The sequence below is a fragment of the Gossypium raimondii genome, chromosome 9, assembly GCF_025698545.1.
Source record: "Gossypium raimondii isolate GPD5lz chromosome 9, ASM2569854v1, whole genome shotgun sequence".
Classification (NCBI taxonomy): Eukaryota; Viridiplantae; Streptophyta; class Magnoliopsida; order Malvales; family Malvaceae; genus Gossypium; species Gossypium raimondii.
The window spans coordinates 2,313,347-2,339,975 of NC_068573.1; the positions used below are offsets into that span (position 1 = coordinate 2,313,347).

At 31.3% G+C, this 26,629-nt stretch overlaps 4 protein-coding genes across 5 annotated transcripts; 3 read left to right on the forward strand and 1 right to left on the reverse strand.

Moving 5' to 3' along the window:
• The first annotated feature begins 6,715 nt into the window (after positions 1-6,715).
• On the forward strand, positions 6,716-10,099 carry LOC105798116 (protein CHLORORESPIRATORY REDUCTION 7, chloroplastic). Its single transcript, XM_012628036.2, has 3 exons — positions 6,716-6,880; positions 9,411-9,538; positions 9,730-10,099. The coding sequence occupies exons 1-3, from the start codon at positions 6,805-6,807 to the stop codon at positions 10,003-10,005; spliced, it is 480 nt and encodes a 159-aa protein (XP_012483490.1). The 5' UTR covers positions 6,716-6,804; the 3' UTR covers positions 10,006-10,099.
• Positions 6,887-9,404, forward strand: LOC105798115 (pentatricopeptide repeat-containing protein At2g21090). The gene has a single exon (XM_012628035.2). It carries the CDS (start codon positions 7,000-7,002, stop codon positions 8,728-8,730), a length of 1,731 nt encoding a protein of 576 aa, XP_012483489.1. The 5' UTR covers positions 6,887-6,999; the 3' UTR covers positions 8,731-9,404.
• Positions 10,100-10,781: 682 nt separating the features above from the next.
• On the reverse strand, positions 10,782-12,128 carry LOC105798117 (uncharacterized). The gene is made up of 3 exons (XM_012628037.2): positions 11,796-12,128; positions 11,564-11,672; positions 10,782-11,021 (listed from the first exon to the last, which is right to left on the reverse strand). Exons 1-3 carry the CDS (start codon positions 11,948-11,950, stop codon positions 10,968-10,970), a joined length of 318 nt encoding a protein of 105 aa, XP_012483491.1. The 5' UTR covers positions 11,951-12,128; the 3' UTR covers positions 10,782-10,967.
• A 5,610-nt stretch (positions 12,129-17,738) lies between these two features.
• LOC105798118 (exocyst complex component EXO70E2) lies at positions 17,739-20,713 on the forward strand. 2 transcript variants are annotated; one of them, XM_052620966.1, is made up of 2 exons: positions 17,739-17,889; positions 18,307-20,713. In XM_052620966.1, exon 2 carries the CDS (start codon positions 18,331-18,333, stop codon positions 20,281-20,283), a length of 1,953 nt encoding a protein of 650 aa, XP_052476926.1. In that variant the 5' UTR covers positions 17,739-17,889; positions 18,307-18,330; the 3' UTR covers positions 20,284-20,713. The 2 variants fall into 2 exon arrangements, with proteins under 2 accessions (XP_052476926.1, XP_012483492.2); XM_012628038.2 differs by having other exon boundaries at positions 17,740-20,309; positions 20,360-20,713.
• Positions 20,714-26,629: the final 5,916 nt, after the last annotated feature.

The following is a 26,629-nucleotide window of genomic DNA, read 5'->3' on the forward strand; positions in this document are numbered from 1 at the left end:
AGACATGGTTAATGGTTTTTGAAGTCCCCTATTTTGACTTTAGAAAATCATTAAAATTGTATGGAAATAATTATGAGTCATAATTTATATGTCTAGATTATTTAGTGAGTCTATTTTCAAAAGAAATAAACGAGAACATTATTCAAATTCTGTACAATGAGAGAATTAATTTTTAGTGAAGAGGGGTCAGAATTGTCGGATAGTGAAATAGGGGAGAATTTAACGAATAAACTGTAGTAATTGGCTAAACCAAAAATTCTGAAAATTTTATGATAACAATATCTATGAGTCTAGTTTTAGGGAAAATTTACAGATCTAAATTTTGAGTTTTTTTAACTCGAGTTATAATTAAATTAGTGACCGTTACATGAGTGGACAGTTTTATTGTGAATGGTGAAATAAATTATTTTGATTTGTTTATGTATACGGAAAATTTTTAATATTCTCGGTTTGGACCCGAATCGTTTCTATTGTATGTTTTAGGGTCTCGAGGGATCTTTTTAAGGACATATTGATTGAACGTGAGTGAATTAATTTTAAAAGCAAATTTTTATACTCTGAACTAGTAAGTTAAGTTAGATAACGCCTCGTGCTCAACTCCGGCAACAGTCTAGGGTAAGGGGTGCTACATTTATTGGTATCAGAGTGAGAGTTTAGTCGGTTCTCGAAATATTAAGTATGAATAAGAGTCTAGCTATACATGCCATACTTGTATTTTGATAGTGTGACGACTCCTGACGATTTTAAAATATTTTTATTTTATAGTTATGGATCCCTAACAAGCTGATGCAGATGATGTAAAAAGTAATGCGCCCGCTCCCGCGGAAGGGGCGGTGCCACCAGATAGTAGTGAAATGCCCATTACAGTTAGTCAAGGAGGAGGGGCCCGAAAAGCCTTCTTCCAAGCTATGAATGAATGGTTTATCGAGTTCGTTCGTACGAATCCGGCTGTTAGACCTCCACCCCCTCATGATTCCCCGATCCCCTATGTAGCTCCCCCAGTCACAGGTACAATTATAAGAGAAAGGCCACCAGTTGATAAGATCAGAAAATAAGGGGTTGGAGAATTTCGGGCTACTAAAGATGATGATGCAGAGAGAGCAGAATTTTGGCTCGAGAATACTATCAGATTCTTTGATGAGTTATCCTGTACATGCATTCCTCAGGTGTACAGGATAACTCTATCATTACCGTTTTCATCATTTTTGGTGGATTCCTCGTGATCAACTTGTCATACTTATTCTTTCTTTTAACTCTTTTTCCACCTACATAGTTTCTCATTCTTGGCGCACTAGCAGTATACCTCACACTTGTGGTTCAAGCGAACTCTATGGTTTGCCATAGATGAGATATGGTCTTACACCCTTTTTATCTCATTTTCTTTTTTCCTGTCAGACTTACCCCGTGTTTTCTGTCCCGACGAACTATCTTTGTGTTTACTGTCCTAGTAGACTTTCTCTGTTCTGTGTTTACTGTCCTAACAAACTTTCTCTATGGATTTCATGGAGTATTTCACCCATGTTCTTACACCGATTCTCCATCCTAGCGTACTATCTTATGATGCCATGAAGTCTTTCATCCATGGTCTTACTCATTATACTTGGCTGCCATAACATCTTTTATCTATGATCTTATATTGTATACCTTATACCTTGTACCATGCTGCCATGACGTCTTTCACCCATGGTCTTACACTACGTACCTCATGCTAGACAGCCATAGTGTCTTTTATTTATGGTCTTACGCCATATACCGTCGTCATGCTATCGCCCCGAAGGACTAGTTGGTATCGCCATCGCAGTAAATACCTTTCTATGATTCTTATATCTCGAATCCTCCTCTTATTACCTCCTTTACACCACCTAACATTAATGCTTGAACACCGCAGTTTTCCTTCTGCAAGGCCCGGAGCTTCGCTCGAGGTAATAACTAACATGATCACTTCCCATTTCCCTTTTTAACTTCGTCTATCCCATAGAGGTTTTTCCTACAGTTTTCATGCAAAGCATGCATATGCCATACTATGACCATTTCATGCTTACTGTCATGCATCTACGAATATTCATGTTTATACAAACATGACATACTCAACAACATAGATCATAACAATGGGTTTGGAGTCTGGAACTTGTTTGAAGCTTCATCGTTACCACATCTTAGCTTCCTCAAACGCCAGAGCTTTCATTCCCTTGGAAACTAAGCATTTCAATCAAAATCATGGGTTATACTCAATATTCTCAGCTTAACCCCATAAATGCAGAACCTTCAAAATGGTTCCAAGTCCATAACTTTGTTTTACGTATATAGAAGGGTTAAGAACCTTACCCGCTTGTTGGTTTCTTTATTTTTCCATCTCTATCCTCATGAAGTCTACTCTATGCAAGACCTTCCATGGCTATTCCTTCTTCAAGCTACCGAAGAAGGTGAAGAAGAGAAAATGAAACTGAGCTTAGAAGAAAAATCATCCCTGGAAAGTCATGTTCCAACTATTTGTAGTCCTTCCCATTCTATTACCAACCTCATGAGAACCGTGTATTCACAATCATTGTGTCTTGCGCAATGGAATCAACTAGTTCCTTTCTAACTAAACCATAATTGGGTCTCAACCATGTCCAATTCGGTTTCTAACTTTCCTATTCCATTCACTAGAGGCCACCAACTTGCGGTCTCTTTCAATTTAGTCCTCCAATTATTTCAAGTTTCTGGGTCATTATATCTAGTTGTAAGAAGGTTCAAGCTACAATAAAAAATGAAGAACTAAAATCTACCAACTAACTAAGCTAAGAAAGGAAAAACTGAAAACCTAAAAATGGTGAAAAAAATAAAAGAGAAGCTAAAAAGATGATAAACAAGACTCTTTTTAGTTTTGCATCAAGTGTGCCTTTAATACAACCAATTTTACAACCATAGTATTTGACAAAAATACCCTTGGAGTGCATGAGTTGAATTGAGTTGGTGTTGGACACAAAATTTCCCCTACATTATTTTTCACTCTGTTAGACTTCAATGTTGCAACACATTGGTTAGTAGGCGCAATCTTAGCTTGGGGGTTTTTGATGTCACAAGACAGCCTAGCTGATGTTACGACATCCTCGACAGTGGCCCTAACTCATTCACTTTAACCATCAACAGTGCAGTTGTGACCTCGAAGGCTTGGAGTCGATACCTTAGAGCTCTTTGTCGCGACACAACTCACATAATGTCGTGACATCATTGATAAATTGCTTTAGGTTGGTTTCTTATTGAAGTTTTGCTCCTTTAAGGTGATAGAGGATCGTTGTTGCGACAAACATGCATCAGTGTCATGACACCCAAAACAGTTGATGTTTTCTTCAGGGTTTGACCATCGTCATTTTCTACACACACTCAAATAAACCATTAGACTCCCAATGACATAGTTTTTCCAATTTGGGTCTCAAAAGGATTAAAATGAAAGAAAAACCATCACTAACACTAAAAACTAAAAACCAACAAAAAAATATAGAAAAGACTCGTAAATTGCTTGAGAACAAACTCATCAAGTGTTCGAGAGAGCCTAATTTGACGTGTCAAATTACGATAGATCAAAAATGGTGGAGGAAAACAACTTGTTGAATGTTTATCAAATGGCATGAGTAAACATTAAACTCTTAACCTTAAACTCGACTCGTACAAGTTGTAGCAAATAATTTAGTCAACTTACCCTTAAGACTTTGAAAGTTTTGGCTAAATTTCCTGCCACAACTATTACAAGATAGAAAATTTTTATAAATGATTTGCTTAAAATGTAAACTCATATTGTAGAAGATTTGGTAAAAAAAAATATGAAAATAAAATTCTAACTTATTAAAAGGGCCAAATATGATATTGTAAAAACAATGGACGAGAATTTCTTGAAGAAACAAAAACAAAAGTTATTTATGAGGTCCACAGGAAAAGTAAAAAGTAAAAAAACATTAGCATTTTAGAAGGAATTAAAGTAATTGAAAATAATTTTATGAAATTAAATTTAATAGAAGAAAATTTGATGTTCATAAAATGTGATGTGTTATAATTTAAATATTATGTTAATTTTTTTTTGAATTTCTTAGTAACTTTTCTAATGTTTGACATGGCACATTGAAAAATAAAAGTTAATTCAATAACACAAATAAATTGCATAAAATCTAATTAAAAATTACATAAGATTTATCTAAATAAATTAAAGAGTAAAAAGCTATACAATCATCCATGACGTTGAGGCGAAAGTGTTCTATAGCTCAATTGTCTTTGGTTTATGCCCAAAGTGTTGTAATTTCATTATGTTTAATGTAAATTACTTTAAACATTCAACTTGGTTATTAATGGAGTGTTATTTAATTATCTATATGATATATTGCTTTGCATGTAAAGCAAATTGTATAAGCAAACATAACTCATTAATTACCTATTAATAAGAGGACAACACTTACAAAGTCCCAAGTTAGTCCAAAGTTCTTGCGTCCACAAAATCTCAAGTTAATTTGAAGTTGTTCCAAGAAAGGATGACTCGATTTTGACTCAATGACTCTAGACCGAATCTTAGTGTCTTGATTAGCAAGCAAGGTGAGGTGAGTTTTTAAGCATGAAAATAACAAAGAAAAAAGTGATAATTAAGATCAACAATTGAAGCAAACAAAAAACTAAGAGTGAAGAAAAAGAAAGAACAAAGGCAATTTTTAGGTGAGAAAAATGACCTAATGCTTAAAAGCCCCAAAGGAAGAAAATGACCTTAGAATATGCTTTCTTGAAACCTAAGAACACGGAAACAAAAAATGAAACTAAAAGGCAAATAAACAAAGAAAAATGAAAGTAAAGGTGGAAGATGAATTAGACAAACCGATAGAAATGAATAAAAGGATAAGTGTCCAACTGAACCATTCGGTTTCATGACAAACTCAATTAATGGCTCTAACTGACCCTCAAAATATGTAGAACTTCCCCCAAAATTTTTAACAAGATAAAATAAGAATAATCTTCTAATGAAATCAAGAATTGAATCTTGTAAAATAAAATACTCTAAATATTGCTTTTGTTAATCAAATAATCAAAATTGTCTTACATAATGAATAATGATAGTGCCTTTAGATAGGCTACAAATCGAATTAAAAAGAAACTATTAGTTTAATTAAAATTTTAATTTGACTAAAAAGAGGTAATTCTAGGTGAACTAATTTTCTTGCCAACTAAGAAATATAAAACTTCTAAATCGCTTAAAATACTTAAAATATCCTAAATTTTAACATAAATATATACCTAAAATATAAAACTTAATAAGAACCATATTGGGCTAATATATAATCAAAATTAAGCCTTAAAATCGAACCAATATGGTTTAAACTCGAATCAAAGCCCAGAACTCGTAACTCCTGTAATAATCCCGTATTCATAAATTCTACTAACACAGTTTTCACTAAAACGACCATAACTTGATCTCCCAAACTCGAAATTAGGTGATTCAAAGTGCGTTTCGAAGATAAGAGGTAGCTCTTTCATCGATTAGAAGACATTTCGACCCCAAAATACCCAAGTCCCATAAAAAATGCATCACAAGTCAACTAATTTTTCAAACTTGAAAATTGACAACTTTAATGAATTGAATTTAATAAATTTCATTCAATTCGTACATGTATCATCTTTGCTGAACTATGAAAAAGTAGCATACGTAAGGAGCTTTTGTATGCAGAAGACAACTTTCCATAATTGGTAATGAAAACATGTCCGCTGTTCATGGGGTTATAAGTAGTAAATAACTTATGTGAGAACTATAATATCGTCTAAAGTCCTTAAAGGGAGATAGTTTGTTGTGGATATTATAGTAAGAGCTCATAGTTTGTCATGGATATTAGAGTAAGAGCTCAATTCAAATGGAGACATATATGCATTAGCTTAGACCGTATCCAAGTTGAATAATCTTGAATCCATTTGTCAATTCACTTTGTGACATTTATTGTGTGTTTAACCTTAATCATGAGTAAGTATATGCCTACACTTGCATAACTTATATGCTTTGGAGTACGGGGTATAAAACTTATGCATGGTGTGACTTAGTTATAGGTATGGAATCATAACTCTCATTAAGAGTTAATGATATCCTCTTAAAGTAGGGACGGGTCAAGGGGGTAGGCAAGTGCGTTCCCCCTAAAAAAAGATAAATTATTATTTTAGTTCTTAGAAGTTTTTAAAATTATAAGTTAGTTTTATGGTAAAAATACACTTTGGCCCCCAAAGATAAAAAGTTTTCTATTTAATCCCTTTAAAGTTCTATAATAACAAGCATGTATAAAGATAAAATTATACTTTGACCCTTTTAAAATTTTATAATATAATTTTGTCCCCAAAGATAAACTTCTAGCTTCGTCCCTGTCTTAAAGGCATTATATAATTGATCTAAATGAAACTTGTTTAGGGTTATGTCATAGTGACTTAAATCATTTAGCAAGTAAATGATTAATTTACATCATGGTATATATAATGAAATTTTAAGAAGAAATAACCAAGTTGGTGAATAGATAAAACCTAAAGAAATTATAGTGATTTAAGTTCAAATCTTATCATGTACGAGTTTTATTAATTTTATGTAAAAATATAAAAAACAACAAAACAATCTCAAAATAATATAATTTTACTTTATAAAAGTAACGGTGCTTGGGAAAGAAAAGTGGGGCAATTAAGGAAATATACCAGAAAGTGAGGATCACAGATGTAAATTAGCAAAATTCATACAATTTTTATCTCCAAAACCTAAAATATGTGTTATACAAAGCATAGAAAAAACTTCAAAAAGAATTTTCCGCGAAAGGAAAAATGCTGAGTTTTGCGGGCAATGGTTTTTCAACGGAGAGAAAGCTGTTCAACAGTGGGTTTCATCAGCTCTATAACTGTAAGCTTTCGCCATTTAAGCTTTTCTGGAAGAACTAATCTTTAAGCTGTAAATGTACTTTCCAAATTCATGAATTTCAGCAGCTAGAAGACAACCCAAAAACAAGAAAGAAAAAGAAAATGAAGGAAGATCTGGGTCTTGATTACTTTTTCACTTTTCTTATCTCAAAATCCATAAAAAGCAAGAACTTGAATCTAGGCTTACTTTTGCATTCACAGTTTATCAAAAAAGCTTTAACTCTTAGACCCTTTATAACCAACCATCTTATAGCCATGTACTCAAAATTCAATGAAATAAAAAGTGCCCAAAAGGCCTTTGATGAACTTCATGTGAAAAACAGTCATTCTTGGAACATCCTTATTTCTGGGTATTCACAAAATGGGCACTTTGATAGTGCTTGTAAGTTGTTTGATCAAATGCCAAGGAGAAATCTTGTTAGTTATAATTCACTGATTTCTGGGTTTTCCCAGCATGGGTTTTATAAGGAATCGGTACTCGTATTCAAAAAAATGCTAAAGGAAAGTATGATTATTGATAGCTGTACGGGTGTTGGTGTTGTTGGCGCTTGTGGTAGCTTAGGTGCATTGAGATTTTTGTGTCAAGTTCATGGCTTTATGGTAGTTTATGGTTTGGATTTGAATTTGATTGTTTATAATGCTTTGATTGATGCTTATGGGAAATGTGGGGAAGTGGATAGTGCTCATAGGATTTTTAATCGAATGAGTGAAAGGGATGTTGTTTCATGGACTTCTATGGTGGTTGCTTATGCTAAAGTGTCTAGACTGGAGGATGCTATTCGGATTTTTAAGGAAATGCCTGTTAAGAACACAGTATCTTGGACTAGTTTAATCACGGGTTTTGCAGAAAATAGTTGTGGAAATGAAGCGTTGAATCTCTTTCGGCAGATGTTGGAGGAAGGAGTGCAGCCAAATGCTTACACGTTTGTTTCTGTTTTAAGCGTTTGTGCGGATTTAGCACTTATTGAAAAAGGTAAACAGATCCATGCGCACATAATCAGAGTTGGCAGTATACATGATTTACTGAATCAGTTTATATTTAATGCTTTAATTGACATGTACTGTAAGTGCGGAGACATGAACTCAGCTAAATTACTGTTTGAGAGGATACATGAGAAGGATGTTGTTTCATGGAACTCATTAATAACCGGGCTTGCTCAAAATGGGCATGGAGAGGACTCACTGAATGTGTTCAGAATGATGATAAAAGCTAACATAAGGCCTAATCATGTAACATTTCTTGGGGCATTATCAGCTTGTAGTCATGCTGGTCTAGTCACTGAAGGAATGAGGATTTTGAACCTAATGGAAAAGGGTTTTGGAGTGACCCCGAGGTCTGATCATTATGCAATCTTGATTGATTTGCTTGGAAGGAAAAACAACCTTGAGGAGGCAATGAATATGATTAAGAGAACTCCTAATGGACCGAATCGTGTAGGCATGTGGGGTGCGCTTTTGGGTGCTTGTCGTGTCCATGGTAACTTGGCTATTGCTAGGCAGGCAGCGGAGGCTCTGTTTGAACTGGAACCAAACAATGCTGCCAGATATGTAATGTTATCGAATGTCTATGCGGCTGCTAGAAAATGGGAAGATTCCCGAGCAGTGAGAAGGCTCATGGAGGAGAGAGGTCTAAGAAAAGAAGCTGCTTATAGTTGGATTGATGTGAGGAATGTACGACATGAGTTTGTGGCGAAAGGCGAGGGCCATGCTCAGATAGAAAAGATAGCTGAAGTAACCATCATACTAGTAGATCATATAAAGGATGTTGGGTGCATACCCCTCAGAGATGGTACTTTGTTTCCTGGTGAAGATGATGGTTTTACTGCTTGTTAACTGCCCTCGAGCTACTCATTACAACCTTGACACCTGCTTACTTTATGGAAATCCCGAAATAGGGAAGCCTGATGGAGAGAATTCGTATCTCTCATTATGAAGCTCTGGCTGAGGATCATCTTGAGGATCTATCTGTCATTTTACTCTCTTCTGTTATCAGAAGCCTGTATAATATCCCTGTTGATATTGAGTTTTCGCCATACTATTTGCCATTTGGTTAAAGGCTCAGAATGTAGTATGAAACTGTCTGCTTATAGCGTTGGATTCTCGCATTTTGTAGCTTGGTATGACATGATGTAACCCGTAAATTGGAGTTTGAACTCATTATTAACAATAAATTAGCTACAATTTGAGTCAACTGTTCAGTTATTGCGGTGTCAACTTTTTTCAATGTAGTTGGACTCTACATAGGGCAAAAAGAACAAAAGTATAGGCAGTGGGAACTGGTGAGCTAGCCATCTGTGGAACCGATATGGACTTTACTGATTTGTTTGCTATTATGATGATTATTATTACGTCCATAAATTGTTGACCTGAAAATTGTCTAAATAACCATTAAATCTTATCCGGAACAAACAATCTTCCTATAGATAATCAGATGGCAAAGAGTATGACTTCTGTTGTACGAGATACGGTTATATTATGAAGCTAATGATATCATAATGTCCCCTTTTTTGCAGGTAATTTCTTATCAAGTTACACTCTAACACCATTTGTTCAAGCGAGTCCAGTATGCAGATCCGAGAATTTTAGTACTGTTCATGTGAAACATCTTAAAATTGGGAGTCAGCATCGCAATGCAGTGAAGGTAAACAATTCTTCTTGCGAATTTTCATTTTAAGACTGTCACTTCAAAGCTTCTCTAGTATATGTTCGTAAATGTCATCACGGTAATTAAGTGTGATTAAGAGGCAGCACCTGAATCTCTTAAGACTTGCCTTCTTACTGCTTCTTTCTTTCCAGTCCCTAGGTATCTTTACTTGATTTATTTTTTGTTAGGTTTGTGCAACCCGGAGGAGAAGGGCAGCATATTCAAGGACTGAAACCTATGTTCTATTAGAACCCGGAGAAGATGAGAAGTTTGTCAGCGAAGAAGAGTTGAAAGCCAAGTTAAAGGGGTGGCTCGAAAATTGGCCTGGTAAGAACCTTCCACTGGACCTTGCAAGATTCGAGGCCATTGATGATGCTGTTTCTTACTTAGTAAGGTCTGTTTGTGAACTGGAAATAGATGGAGATGTTGGTTCGATTCAATGGTATGAAGTTCGACTAGAGTGAGAAGAGCAATCATAAGTCTTTACAGTCTAGCAATTATGTAAATTACTACTATTATTCTTGTTAATAGAAAGCTACACATATTTTCAGTGATAAATTCAAAGCTTGCCATTTAAAGGCATACACTATTAAATGCATTTGCCATAGTAGAATGGTAGGTTAGTACTAACACCATTAAATTCATATTTATTGAATCTATAGCTTTGCTTAGTTAGCTCATCAAGTGTTGCTCTCTTCGGAATAAAGATGATGAGTGAGCAACTTGATTCTCAGACGCCATTGAATGCATATTTATCGAATATAGGATTTTAGCCTAGTTTGTTCGTGCAATCATTTTTAAGAAGTGATGATGGGCAACTTGATCCTAGCACCATTTACGAATCTCAGGTTTGGCCTAGTTTTTTCGTGCAGCATCTACGATTCCTTCTATTGTTCTATTTTCAGACAGTGACCGTAAAAGTATCATGGAGGACCTTGTATTAGGAGTCGGATTGTATTTTACTTCCTCTACTCAAAAAATGAGCAAATTAATCATTATATGTTAGATCAAAGAGCAAACTAATTCTTTTGTTAAAAATTTCATCTATTTTTATTGTTAAAAACTAATTCATGTACGTCAGCATGAGGTACACATGACATGTCACATGTAAATGTTTTATTATTCTTTTCAGTCACGCTAGTTTTTAATGGTAGAAATGGATAAAAATTTTAATAAAAATGATCAGTTTGCTCTTTAATCTAACGTATAATGATTAATTTACTCATTTTTAGAATAAAAGGGACAAAATACAATTTGACTTTTAATAAAAGACATTCACGGTACTTTCACCAATTCCGATAGTCTCGCATGAAACAAATATGTTCAAATTACATTTCAAAAACTACAAGAAAATGGATCAAAAGAAATACAACGGAAGAGGTTTAATAATCTACATGATTTTTGCTTTTTCAATCTATACCACAAATCACTTCTTCAACTCTGAAAAAAGACCTATTTCTTCTACTCGCAATTCATGAATCTGAAACATTGACAGGAGAAAACTGATATATTCAATCTAACATTCATATAGCATATAAAATGGTAAAAGTATTTTGGAGGTTCTTGTATTAAGAGTTAGATTGTATTTTTGCTCTTTTTATTTAAAAAAATGTACAAATTAATCACTGTACGTGAGATCAAATAGCAAATCGGTCTTTTTTTTATTAAAAATTTTATCTATTTTTACAGTAAAAAAACTGGTGTGTCATGTGTAGCTCATTCTGATGCACATGAACTAATTTTTAACCGTAGAATTGGATGAAATTTTTAACAAAATGATTAGTTTGCTCTTTGATCTAACATACATGAACTAATTTATCCATTTTTTAGTAGAAGGGACAAGAAACAATCGGACCATTAGTACAGGGGTCTCCATGTACTTTTACCCATATAAAACTCTTTTTTCTTTTTTTTTTATGATTATTGCTGTCTAAACTCAAAGAACATGAAGGATTTTTTTTTTCCTAAAAAAAGAGGTTTCTGAGAAGCAGAACACAATGTTCATTAAACATTAGAATTAACCTTGGTATGATTAATACTAGGTGGCAAGAGAGAACCGCCAGCTTTCCTGTTTCTTGCAAGAAGACCTCGTGGAACAGGCGACACCACTGAATCTGTTGGACTTCTATACCTTAAACAAATAAAAAAAAAATTGAGAATTCTATGTTACAAATTCATGGTTGGCAGCATAAACCCTAATTAGATTTTTTTAAAAAATCTTTTTAATGGTAAAAAGTTACAACTTACTACTTACCTTTCAGGGAAATTGAAAGCGTTGGGGAGATTAAGCCGACGGGGGGTGCATGTTTTTGGTAAATCATTGCCAGATTCTTGAAGAACTTTCTCATCAATTTTCTTCAATTCAGCATTTTCAGATTGGATTGAACAGTTGAAATTAGGGTTTCCCATTACTTTCTCCACTGCAAAATAAGTATGATTATTAACAAACCTTCAAAATTGAGCGAGGGTTGATGTAAATTTAAAATATTTGGAGTGAATTTTATGTGTGCATCGGAAGACTTTTTCTTTTGAAGGGAAGTGGGATTCTAACGCCCAAATTTCCACTATCCGTTGAGATTTAAAATAAATTTCTGAATTTAGGTAGTAAAAATATCACAAACCCTGTTGTGCAAAAAATCGGGTTCCATTTTGTCTTACTCAAAAAATGGATAAGTTAGTTTTTTTATATTAAATCAAAGAGCAAATTGATCTTTTCGTTAAAAACTCTATCCATTTCTATTGTTAAGTAGTGACATGATTGACAAAGTAACCACACGGCACGTGCTATGCCGCATGTATCTCATGTAGATGTGACATTTCATCTTATCAGCAAATACTTTGAAAATGTGCAATATATAGATACTAAATTGGACATTTTATGAAAGTATAAGTACCATAATAAAATACATTTGATAGTTTAGGTATTACATTAAATATTTTCAAATTACATGTATCATATTGAACTTTTATAAAAGTATATGCACTAAATATGACATTATCCCTAATTTCAATAAAGAATCCAAAATATTTTAAACAACTATAAGTTCTTAAAATTTTCAAAATTATGAACTTAAAATTTTCTTTAAATTAAAAATAAAAATCTAAAAATCATTTTAATAAAATAAAAGAATAAAAGTTCCATGAATAAAAAAATGTGTTATTTATCCATTCAACGATAATAAAATCTCAAAACTTTGAATTATGTATTCAATCTATATTAAATTATATTTAAATAAATACTTTTTAAATTTAATTTGAATTAATTATATATCAAAAATATTTTATTTAAATTTAATTATAAATATATAAAACATTAGCATTAAAATATTTTTAAATAATACATTGAATCAATTCAATTAAATTTAAATATATTATATTTTTTTCAAAATATATTGATATGAAACTATTTTATATACCACATGAACAAATAATTTAAAAATTATAAAAAAATTCTGTTGAGGTATGTGGCCTGATGTGCCAATGGAAGTGACCACAAGATCCTTCTTGTGAAGGAACAAATATTTAAAGATTAGATTAAATCAGATCAAACAATTGAATCCCTAGAAATAAGAAGATTAAATCAGGATTGTATTGAAATCTTATCTTGGTGAGCTTTGATTTAGACTTTATGAGAATATTGTAAAGCCATTTTACGAGGCTATTTTTATGGGATCATGATTATAATTGATTTTTATATTAGCAAGTCTTGAACTCTTATATATTAGAGGTTTGTGCTAGTTAGAACTAAGGAGAGTTGATAGCATTTATATGTTCATTGAGGAACTTGTATTTGAGAGTGTAAAACAAGTTTGTTACATGGTTTTACAATCTAAGTTCACAGGGGGAGAACTTAGAAGTGAGTGATCTAGGTCTTTAGGTATAAAAATAATGGATTGGATTAAAAATAATGGATTTACTCATTAAGTTAGACTCCGTAGACATAAGAAAACTGAACTGCATAGATAATGCTTGTGTGTTCTAATTTTCTGTTGTTTATCACGGTACCATTTGAAGTACCCATTTTTGCTACTACTTGGGTCACCACTTGCGCACTTTGTTTTTCTTAAGCAATTATTGACTGTAGGTTCGAGTCAACATATTCAAAATTTTTTTTAAAAAAAAAGATAGAAATTCATAAGAGCTATAAAAAGTTCATAAAAATTAAAAAAAAAATGAAGTACCTGTGGATTGACATGCAAGCTGCCATACTTAAAAGTTTAATGTTTTAGTTCATATTTCTACTAAAAAGCAATAATTTGGCCTTTTTTTTTTTGAAAGGTTGATAGTCAAATTCTACTCCTTTTAAAAATCGGGTTAAATTTAGTTTAAAAGTTAAGAAAATTGACAAAAAAATAAATATTAGGACTAAATTTATCATTATATCTATCAAATGATTCATATTGCTAATTTCCTTTCACTATTTTCTTTTCAAGGAGCAAACATTTTATTTTTTATTTTTGCTTTAGACTCTTTAATTTTGTTACATATAAATTATATTTATAAATTGTATTATGATAAATCCATTAATCATGCATACAAATAATACTAGAAAATCTATTTTATGTGTATACGTGTGGAAAGCACATATTTAGAATATAGAGATGTGTTCAAAATAACATACACTAAATAATGAAACATATGATTTAAAACTAATTAGTAACAACACATGAAATATTTACGATATTAATGTAAAAATATATTAAATTGTGAGTAAAACAAAATTTAAATACAAAATACATCGATTAAGAATACTAAATAATCCTAAGTTGGTGTCAGTTAACTTGTGACACCAACTCAATCAACAACATTATCAATATGTACAATTGATGGAGATAATAGAGTGTGCATAATAAAATTAAAATAGAGCTTTCCAATGTAATTAGTATGGATTCAAATCCCACCAAATGTATATTATTATTTTTAAATTAAAAAACTAAATTACCCTCAAATAATATAACTTATTTTAAATACAAAAATTCTTTTTGTAATTTCCCTAACAGAGTTGGTGTCCGATTGACTCGTGACACCAACTCAATCAAGAATTTTATTAATAGTATAAATAACCACTAAGGAGAATGATGTCTATTTATAGAAAGAAATATGAGCAAGATAATCTCCTCTAACAAAGCAAACATTTTGAATTTTTATTTCTAATTAGGGTTTTCTAAAATTTTAGATTATCAATTAATCTAAGTGAGAATTTTTTTAATAAAATGAGTTAGTAAACTGACTTATAAAAATAACATTTGAATATAAAAATATCTTTGTGATATAATTGGTTTAAGCGAAATTAATAAATTACTTGAAGATTTTATTATCATTTTAAGAGTAAATAACATATTTTTCTAAAATTTTGAAACTTTTTATATTTTTAATCTATTTTGAATTTTTCATATTTTTGGAAATTAAAAAAAGTATAACTTTTAAATTTTTAGCATTTTTATTGAATATATTTATCCTATTTTTATGTATTTTTAAAGAGTAAGGACTAAATTGAGAAAAATTATAAACGTTGAAGACTAAAAGTTATTTAGCCTTTTTTTGCAATTCTCTTTGTATTCTCCATATTTATTTTACGGTCCATACTTAAAGTTCGTGACTGCCTCTACCAACAATATAATCTTCAATACTCAAACTTGTGTCTTCTATGGGGATTTTTTTTTTAGTTGTTATGCCAACATACTAATGGGAAAACTGGATGAAGAGGCCAAGAATTTAGATAGAAAAGTGTACAAAATTCCATATGTCAAAATTAAACTACAAATACTGTATCTTAAATTTCAAAAGAATATAGAGATTTTTGGTATATTTAAACCAACTAATTCTATTCATAAATATAGGATTTAGTAATCCACTAGCTTGAATTATTATTTAATTAAAAATATAAAAATTAATAAAAATTAAAACTTTAATATATTGTATAAAAATTAAATAATTATAATTTTCAAATTCCATAAACTTATTGAAATCCCATTTAAATGCATTTTAATTGTATAATATATACACATTATCTTATATTATATACCAATCCATCTTTATCAGCTCTCTTGTACCATCCTTTCTCAACTAAAACATTATTCATCATTAGAGGTATTTATGCGCAAGGCTAAGCTTAGGCTCGATTTCAAAAAAAAATTTAAACTTGAGCGCCACTATACCTAGCATGACAAAATGATTCATTTCACTATTTAAAAATGATAAAATATTTTTATTTAAATTTAATTATAAAATATATAAAATATTAATATAAACTTATTGTTATATATATATTATTTTTGAATAGTAAATCGAATCGGCCCATGAACACATCTATCCATCACTCACCTTAAGCCATCAAACATTGAACTCCTCGCCATTCAAACCTCTCACTTGACACCCTCATATTAGTCTAATCATCATACTGTTATTTCCCCATTTTCTTGTTGCCAAAACCAAAGACTCCAAACTAACAAAATAATAATTTTTTCTATAATTTTTAATAATGTTTTATAATTTATTTTTGTAATTTTAATGATTTCTAAAATTTTATACTATTTTTATGATAATTTATAATATTGATGATGTTTCAATATTTTTCTAAAAAGTATTATAATATTATTATAATTTTTATAACATTTAAAAAATCTGTAATTTTTCTATTACATTTTAATTTTTATAATTATTTATAATTTTCTAACAAAATTTTAATGATTTTTATAATTTATATTTTTAAAATTAGATTTCTTTTTAAATTTTAATAACTTTTTACTTAAATAATAAATAATAAAAATATTAATTAAGCTAACGTAAAATAATAAATAATCAATTAAGCTATCCAAATCATCATTTTAACATGTCAGCTTGCTACATCATCATCTTTTTCCATGTCAGCACTTAACTATTGTCAAGCGCTTCAATGGAAAAACCCATTCAATGACTTAGACTTTGTTTACCATTGACGTTGAAAAACATTTTTCAAACTAAAAAAAATTGATAAAAAAAAGTAGCTTTTAAACCAAATATTGATTTTAACCCAAACAAAAATCTAAAATTTTTAGCTTTTGGCTTTTGAAAAAGTGATTTTAATGAAATTATTTTTTATCCTCCATTAAACCTTTCACTTTACAACATTATGTTTAAAATTGTCATTTTATCTTCTTAAAAATATTTTTGACAGTAATAATAAACACTATTGAATTTTTAAAATTTATTTTTTACAACACTTTTCAAAAGTATTTTCAATCTCAATGGTAAACTGACCGTTAATTAGATACAAATCATGATTCAATTGAGTGCACTTTTCATTAATTTTTTAGTTATTTTCAAATTGCTTTTGTCATTTTATCTTAGAAATTTCTAAAGCCACAATATTATAATGAAAAAGTAATTTAATAATAATCTAGATACATTCTTTTTATATTTATATATAAAGATTGCAAAAACATCAAAATTTTGATGGGTTCGACTAGAGGTGCTCATGGGTTGGGCGACCCGGCCTACCCGACGAACCACTTTGAAATATGGGAGGTTTGGGTAAAATATAGGCCGAAATATGGGCTTGGGCAAAAAATGAGGCCCGTTTAGAAAGCGGGCGGACCTGGGCACCACTTTTTGGCCGGGCTTGCCTGCCCGCCCGCCCGATATAATAAATATATTTTTTTAATTTTAAAATATTTTTACATACTTTTTAAATTTTTTAAATTTTAAAATATTTTAAATTTAAAATATTTTAAAATACTTTTTTAATTTTTTAATTTTAAAATATTTTTAAAATATTTTTTTAATTTTAAAATTTTTAAAATAAATATGGGCCGGGTCGGGCGGGCTGGCTTATGATTTTTTTCCCAGGCCGGGCCTGGGCAAAATCTTAGGCCCATATTTCGGGCCGGGCCGGGCCCGAGGCGAATTTTTTATGGGCCCGAACCCAGCCCGGCCCATGAGCACCTCTAGTTCTGACCCAACCCAATTCATTAGAGTTAGATTTTTTTTTTTGAAAAATTGGGTTTAAGGTATATATATATATATATATATATATTAAGTTTTAAGTCTACCCTTAAAAGAAAATTCTTATTTGCTTCAAAATAAGAGATAAAATAAATAAAATAAAACAATTAAATTAAATTGGAATCATTTTCTAAAAAAATTAAAAGTCAAAGGCAAAAATGGATGGCGGGATTAGATAATATAATAAGAAATTGGGGTTTAGTTCCGCGTACACAAAACTAGTCAAAGCAAGAAAACACAACAGCTGTAATCAAAGACTTGAAAATGTTAGCAGTCTCCCAACACCCAAAAAACCAGCTTACCAACTTCTAACTAAAGCTGCAATTTCCTTTAAAATAAAATCTACTCAAACCTCCAAATTTAAGGTTCGTTTCTGTTTTATCTTCTTTTTGTACTTTCCGTACTCTAGAAAATACTTGATTCTCCATTTGACTCATTCTGCTATAAAAAGAGCTCCCTCTCTCTCACTCTTTGGTACTTTTTATTTTATATATATGTATATATATATATATCTTCAGCTTCTTTGTGTTTGAATCTTGTGTTTTGAGCCTTTCAAAAAACTGGGTTTCTTTGATTTTTACTTGTTCTGGCCTTATTTCTTAGATCAAGTTTGATCTACTGTGATTACTTTCTTTTAAGTTTCCATTTTTATCATTTCATAGATTAGATAGCTTCAACTTCTAGTCTAGCCATTGGATTAGTGGTGGGTTTTCAATCATATGGGTAGTTTCTAATTGAGCAATTTGGGGAGGGTTCATATCATTGTTTTTTGTTTGAATTAGGGGAAAAGTTAGGGTTTCTTATCCATGGGGGATTGTGAATCAGTGGCTCCACAATTAGAGGGAGAGGAAAATCTGATTGCTGCTGCAAAACATATTGTGAGAGCATTGGGTTCAAATAAGAATCTTACAAAAGATGTGAAAAAGATCCTAGCAGATCTTGGTAGTCAATTATCTACTATGGCTACAATTGATGATGAAGGTGTTGAGGGATTGAAATCTGGGATTGAAGAACATTTGAGTGTTGTTGAGGAAAAGATTATGAGCTGGGAGACTGATGAGTCAATGATTTGGGATTCAGGCCCTGATGAAGCTTTTGAATATCTGAGTGCTGTCGATGAGGCTCGGAAATTGATCCAAGGATTGGAGAATCAGTGCTTGAATGGCGAAGACGAGAAAGAGTTGTTGCGTAGGGCTCATGATGTTCTTCAATTGGCAATGCAAAGGCTTGAGGAAGAGTTTAAGTACTTGCTTGTTCAGCATAGACAACCGTTTGAGCCTGAGCACATGTCGTTTCGATCGAGCGAGGATGATGGTGTTGACGTGGGATCGATGGTTTCGTTCGGGGATGAGTCTTTTGAGGATTCAGCACGTAGGGATAGTGTCAGCCGAACATCAGAGGAGTGTATCATCGATTTGGTTCATCCTGATGTGATTCATGACCTCAAATGCATTGCCAATTCAATGTTCATGTCGAATTATGATCATGAGTGTCGCCAAGCGTATGTCATAGTTCGAAAGGATGCATTGGATGAGTGCCTTTTCGATCTGGAGATCGAGAAATTTAGCATTGAAGATGTGCTGAAGATGGAGTGGGGTACCTTGAATTCGAAAATCAAGAGATGGGTTCGAGCTATGAAGGTCTTTGTCCGGCGCTATCTCGCCAGCGAGAAATGGCTCTGCGACCAGATTTTTTCGGAGTCAGGATTGGCTAATTTTGTTTGTTTCGTCGAGGCTGCAAAGGCTCCAATGTTACAGCTTCTAAACTTTGCTGAGGCCATCTCGATTGGCCCTCATCAACCTGAAAAGCTAGTTCGATTTTTGGACATGTATGAGGTGCTTGCAGATCTTCTTCTGGACATTGATGCTCTGTTTCCAGATGAAGCTGGTTCTTCCGTTAAAGTTGAGTACCACGAAGTTTTGAAGAGATTGGCTGATTCCGTAAGGGCAACGTTGGTTGAATTCAAGAACGCTGTCGCAACGAACACATCAACGAACCCTTTTGCAGGAGGGGGAATTCACCATCTGACCCGATATGTTATGAATTACCTAAGGCTTCTTGTAGACTATAAAGATACCCTAAATCTACTCCTCAAGAACGACAGATCTGTGCCGGTGCTGTTATCCCCAGACTCGAGTCCCAGCACGGAGGACGAAAGTACGAGTAATGATTTCTCAGGCGGTGTTTCAGCAATGACACTGCATTTGCAGTCACTCACTTCAATCCTAGAAGCCAACCTCCATGAGAAATCCAAATTATATAGGGATGCTTCCTTGCAACACTTCTTTTTGATGAACAACATCCATTACATGGCTCAAAAGGTTAAAAATTCAGAACTCCGGGTTATATTCGGAGACAAATGGATCCGAAAACACAACTGGAAATTCCAGCAACACGCGATGGACTACGAGAGAGCTACATGGAGTACTATTCTTTCATTCCTGAAAGACGAGAGCAATTCCAGCAACAGCTCAATCTCAAGGACTCTTCTCAAGGAAAGATTGCGGAGCTTTTACGTTGCTTTCGAAGAAGTCTATAGAACGCAAACGGCATGGCTTATCCCGGACGTTCAGCTCCGAGAAGATTTACGGATTTCTACGTCACTGAAAGTGATCCAAGCATATCGGACATTCGTTGGAAGACAAATGTACCACATCGGTGAGAAACATATCAGGTACAATGCTGAAGAAATGCAAGATTACTTGTTGGATCTCTTTGAGGGATCTCAAAAATCATTGCATAATCCTCATAGGAGGTGAAAAAAACCAATGATACTCAAACTCAGGTTTTAGTGTCGGATATTGATATGATCTGAAAAACTATGCTCAAACTCAGGTTTTAGTGTCGGATATTGATATGATCTGAAAAACTATGTTACACGAACTCGAGTATGATTAGATTTTTTTAAAGTTTTACCGAAGGTCATATTCTCATACTGCATGTACGTATGATCAACATATGTACGTATGATAGCAGAGTAGTTATATATATATACATGTTTGTAATCTTCTATGTATGAAGGGCATTTGTGTTGTATTTTTAGCTTTTTTTTTCCCTCTTTAGTTTGATGAATAAATGGGTGGGTTAAAGCCAATGCTCGCCTGTTTGAAGTTTGGGTCTCCCTGTTTGCTTCCAAATATATGAACTGATGACTTAAATAGAGCAGAATTTTTACTGTTTGTAATCTCATCCCTGTGTTAATGGCTGGATTTTCTTTTTGGTTGGCAAATGTTTGTTGGATTCACTTGGGGGTATGATCGAATTGTGAGGAGTTTGGGTAAAAGTACCATGGATGCCTTTTTATTAAGAGTTATATTGTATTTTGCTCTCTTTGCTTAAAAATGGGCAAATTAGTTGCATGCATCTCATTTTGACGTACAGTGATCAGATTTTAAGAGTAGAAATGGATGAAATTTTTAACAGAATGATTTGTTTACTCTTTGATTTAATGTAAAATGATTGTTTTGCCCATGGTAAATTGCGATCCGATTCTTAAAATAAAGGGTTTCTATTGTACTTTTACTGAGGAGTTCGAACTTGATTTTGACTTAAAGCTCCCCTTCAGTTTGAATTTTTTTTTAAAAAAAATTCAAATTGAATTCGAGATTGAATTGTTTTATCGGGTTCGATTATCTACTTAAACTTAAGTTCGATTTTCATGTTTGGCTTCAAGCTAAATCATTTGTTCTCGAGTTTAAACTGGATTGATAATAATAAAGTTAAATTTAAATTATTTTTGAATAATTTGTTTACCCATGTGGGTGAGTTATGGTAGCAGATCATTGAGTGGTAGAATGGAGTATGATGGTAACATCAAACATATTCTATGAGAAGTTAAAAGCTCATTAAGATTTGGTTTGTCAACCGGAGTTATTTATATCGGTCGGGTTATGAAGGTTCTTGTATTAGCAGTCAGATTATATTTTATCTTTTCTACTTTAAAAATGGATAGATTAGTCTTTATATATTAGTCCAAAGAACAAACTGATACTTCTGTTAAAAATTTTATCAATTTTTATTTTTAAAAATTGGTTCCTGTACGTGTAACACGTCACATGTCACTATTTGATTATTTTGTCAACCACGTCAATTTTTAACAATACAAATGGATGAAGTTTTTAAAAGAAATGACCGATTTGCTCTTTGATCTAATGTACAGAGACCAATTTTTTTAAGTAAAGAGGGCAAAAAACAATCTAACTTCTAATACAAGGACCTACATGATACTTTTACTCATGGGTTGATATTTTAATGCAATATTAATTCAAAGTTTTTTAAATTACAAATTAAGCTAAAACTAATCAACTTTGGAATGAAGCAGCATTGAATAGAATTCCAAGATGACTTGGAAATGAAGTGTTTGAATCTGTTAAATTGTTGACCTTGACTTTCCCAACTTCAATATCGATTTAAAGAATGGTCTTGAATCGGTTAGATAGAAAATCGATATTGTTCGGTTAAATTAGTTAAAAATTAACCGATTAAATTGATTTTTTTAAAAATTTTAACGATTTTTAATTGAATTGATTGAATCGGTAAACTAAACACTTGACGTATTTAACATCAGAGACGAAAGAGATGACTTGAAGCTAAGAGAATTGAATTTGGACTAGATTCATGGTCAAGTTTCTCATTTTTATCAAATAATTTAGCTAACTTTTCTTGCCAACCATTTCGTTGAATCATCAACCCTATTGTTGTTGTCACAAATCATAAATATTTAATCCAATTGGTTGATGCAATTGTTTTTAAAGACTATCATAAAAGTTGGATCGTTGAAGTATACGAGAGATCCCGTAATTGTATCAAATTAGTCTCTCTAATGACTTTTTTGATTCTTTAACTTTATAAAAAGATCATTTTAACTTTTTTGTTTAATTTTTCGCTCTTTTAGCCCTTGAATTTGCATTGTTTATCAAATCATCCCAAACTGGATGAAAAAGTTAACATTTGTTCACTTTGCTGATATGACATACACGTGGATTGTCCGTGTATGACACATTATCAATTAATTAATTTTTTAAAATTCTAAAAATATTTAAAATATTTTATACTTTTTAAATAATTTTAGAAAATAATTTCAGAATTTTTTGAAATTTTAAAATTTAAATATTTAACAAACATTATTTTTTCATCCATCGATTTGACAAACAATGCAAGTTTAAGAGCAAAAAATGGTGAAAAATTAAACGCATGGCCAAAATGCCTTTTTTTGGGGTAAAGTTTGAGGGTCAAATAAGTTATTATGCCATTAAATGGACCGATTTAGTCCTTATACTATTAAAAACAATCAAATAAGTTCAAATTGTAATAGCGTTAACATAAATTGTATAAGAAATATCTTGAATTTTTTTCCGATTATAGTTCAATTACAAATAAAAGATTTTATTTACAAAACTATAAAAAAAACTTTAAAAATATTAACTCGCTAAACAACAAATGTTAACTCTATTCCAATTTAGCCCTATTAGACTATTTTTAATAGTCCAAGGACTAAATTGATCTATTTAATTGGGTGATTAATATTTTCCTTAAAAATAATGATTATTGAAAAAACTAATATAATTTTTTATAAATATTAAATTACTCATATAATTCTATCATGTTATATTTGGTACGTGTATTATTTTTCATCATGCTTTACTATATGATTTACCAATAAATTAATTTAAATTAGTAAATTTTAGCCACTCACATGACTTATATTGAAAAAGATAAATAAAATTTTTCGTTTATTTTGATGAGATCTTATTTTTATAAGAGTTTTACTTACCTTTTAAATTTCAAATTTAAATTTGTACAAATTATTTTAATATATATTATTTACTAAACCTTAATGTTTTACTTTTTTTATTAACTCATGATATTAGTTAAATATATATATATATATATATATATATATAAATGATAATCCAAATCACAATAGCCATTTTCCAAATGAAAAGTTCCATCCATATGCTAATCAACAAATGTATTTGTGTTTGGTTTATTAGAGCATAAATGTATTTTAGCTATCTATTTAAATTTTCATTTCTTTTAGCTTTTGAAGTTTTATTGTTTATCAAATCACTTCAAAATAGATAGAACAGATTAATATCATTAATTTTCTTGACGTGATAATTTACATGCATGCGACGTTAGCAATTAATTATTTTTAAAAATAAAAGTATTAAAAACATTTTAGATAATTTTAAAATTTTTAAAAATTTTTAAAATTTTAAAATTTTAAAAATAAATAATTGCTTACCACGTGGATGTCACATCAACAAAGTTAACAAACATTAATTTTTCATCTATTTTTGGATAATTTGACAAATAATGCAAGTTTAAAAATTAAAAGATATGAAAAATTAAATGAAAGATTAAAATGATTTTTTTTAAATTAGAAGGTTAAATGAGTGATTTCTTTTGTTTAAAAAAGAACAAATGTATTTGTAAGATAAAAGTGGGTGTAGTTTTTACTAGTAAGTGCTTGGGTGTATTGATAAGATATATTGCACTTCCAAAGTAAGTATCCAGATTCGAATCTTGGAGACGATGTTGTTGAAAAGGGTAACTATGAACTTTAAATATAAACCATAAAACGGACATGAAAAGTATAAAAAGAAATGAAAAATATAAAAAGAAAATAGATGTAGTTTTGAAAATGAGTTAAAAGCAGAGAATGAAAGCCTCATAATTAAGTGCATCTTACCAAAAAGATCTATCATTGTCAACATTAAATTCCAGAGCCCACTTGAGGAAATTGAGAAAATTGTCATACAAATTAAATAAAAATCATAGATTTGGTCAAATTTGATTAAAAAATTAAAAAATAGTTAAAAAATTTTAATTTATATTTAATAATTTATTTAATATTTAAGTTCTTTTTCTAATATAGTCAACCGGTTTAATTGATAATTTTACATGTTTCATATAAATTAATTTAATAATCCTTTTAATATTATATTACCATTACATATTTTTTTACTAATATGCAATTCTTTTTCATTTTATTAAATTATTTAAATATAAATAATTGAATAAAGTATCAATTTAAAAGTTAACAATAAATTTTAATAAGTAAAATTCATAGAAAAAACTTATATTATTAAGTTTTATCAAAGACAAATGTTAAGGCGATTATGTGAGCAGTGGTTCATGCAATGCTCCAGGTAGTGGCCACTACGCCTAACATTATGGCAAGCATCATAACTTGCCATTTTTTGTATTGACAATCTTCATTTTTTGTATTGACAATCTTTTGGAACAAAATCTTTGGGCTATGAACCTTGCTAATGTTGTGGAAGTATAAATGTATTATAGTTCATTTATGCAGAACGATTCATTTGAAGCAACATATCTTAAAGATCGAATCAAACAATGTCCCTTAAAATAAGGAGATTGGATAGAAACTGCATTTAAGACTTATTTCCAACGATTCTACGTTATCTTAAACTTTATTAACATATTGTGCATGCTATTTTAGCTACACTTTTTAAGAGGATTGATTAGCACTTATCTATTTATTAAGGAACTTGTAATTGAAACAAGTTTTTTGCTTGTTTTTTTTTCCTATTTGTTGGAGAAAGAAATAAAAACAATGTTTTTTTTCCATCAAAATCTTCCGTAAGAGGCTATTACTCCAATATATCCCTTTAAGAGAAATAAAAGTAAAGGAAATGGAAAAAGCTAAGGAAGAGCTCTGATATCATTGATGAACTCTCTGTAATGTCTATTAAACTTACTATTTCATTCATTGATGTTATAAGTAGAGTCTGAGAAAGCTACATGTTATCTAGAAAATCCGTATCCAATTTTTGAATTTTATTGTGTAATATTAAGATTTTTTTTGTTCATTAAAAACCCAATAGAAGTTGGTAGAAAAGTTACAAGCGGACATTCCTTTCAGGAGATAAGTCGACTACCAATTAGCGACTCAGGCATTACTTAATAGAGGTGCAAGGCTTACAGAAGTACCGAAACAACCACAATATTCACCACTGCCAATTGAAAAACAAATTCTAGTCATTTATGCTGCTGCTGTCAATGGATTCTGTGATCGAATGCCATTAGAAAAAATTTCTCAAGGGGTAGATAGTCTGGTGCCTATTCGTCTTATTCCATCTTGTCTCAAATCCCCATATTTTTTTTAAAATATGGACTCCTTGCAATGGCCTTAACCTTTAAATTGTTTGGGCCAGCCCTAGTTTCCTATCGTAGTACAAACACTGGTCTTATCTACTACTTGATTTTCATTCTTATAGATAAAAAAGAAAGAAATAAATGATGTATTAAGGAAATTTCAAATAAAATCAATGATAACAGATAACCACTACAAGATCCCATTACTAATAACATATATATGGTTGGTCACATCCTTGCAATAAGATTCTATGATAAGATTTTCCTAGTTTTTTTTTTTTTTAACAAACAAGCATGCTTCTTTTATTGCCAAAGCTTTGACAACCTCAATCGAGCTCGTGAGGAGTTCCCACCATCAATAATGACACCATTCAAGTCACGACACGTCACATCAATAACTACCTAAGGATTATTTCAATCCATAGATACACCATAATTGATTTTTATGATTCCCTCTTTAGGTCTTCGCCATGTCTCGCCATTACTTTTATTTTAGTTGCTCAGACTAGAGCTATTCATGGCATGAAAGAATTTGACTTATTCACTACAAGCTTGTTGCCACACTTCAACTGGGTTGCTCTCTCCTCCATTAAAAACAAACTCATTCTAATGTCTCCATAAATCCCCAAAAAATATTTGCAATAAGTGACCTCATGCAAAAAGAATCGATAGCAGGAAAAGAGTTAGAGACTCTTTGCTACCATAGGTCAAATACTTAGGCTGGGTTTGGATGGGCGATTGGGTGCGGTGTGGTGCGTTTAGTTTACTTTTTGTCTCACGCTACAGTATCGCTATAGTGTCTAATCTCACCGCCACCGCTGTTTTTAGACTAACCGCAGGTAAACGCACCGTCCATCCAAACTCACCCTTAGAAACCTTCCTGTCTAGGATAATAATTAAGGTTAGAAGCTACCCACGTGGGTCACTTAAAAGGGAATAAAAAAGATATGTTATAAGGATTTTGTCTCCGAACTACCCCTC

Bases quoted from the DNA above. Each gene is read 5' to 3' on its own strand.
- LOC105798116 (XM_012628036.2), top strand. From the start codon at position 6,805: ATGCTGAGTTTTGCGGGCAATGGTTTTTCAACGGAGAGAAAGCTGTTC. The intron at 6,881-9,410 runs GTAAGCTTTCGC...CCTTTTTTGCAG, and splicing joins GTTTCATCAGCTCTATAACT to GTAATTTCTTATCAAGTTAC. The intron at 9,539-9,729 runs GTAAACAATTCT...ATTTTTTGTTAG, and splicing joins AGCATCGCAATGCAGTGAAG to GTTTGTGCAACCCGGAGGAG.
- LOC105798115 (XM_012628035.2), top strand. From the start codon at position 7,000: ATGAAGGAAGATCTGGGTCTTGATTACTTTTTCACTTTTCTTATCTCA.
- LOC105798117 (XM_012628037.2), bottom strand. From the start codon at position 11,950: ATGGGAAACCCTAATTTCAACTGTTCAATCCAATCTGAAAATGCTGAA. The intron at 11,673-11,795 runs GTAAGTAGTAAG...TATTTGTTTAAG, and splicing joins GCTTTCAATTTCCCTGAAAG to GTATAGAAGTCCAACAGATT. The intron at 11,022-11,563 runs GTTAATTCTAAT...TCAATGTTTCAG, and splicing joins CTAGTATTAATCATACCAAG to ATTCATGAATTGCGAGTAGA.
- LOC105798118 (XM_052620966.1), top strand. From the start codon at position 18,331: ATGGGGGATTGTGAATCAGTGGCTCCACAATTAGAGGGAGAGGAAAAT.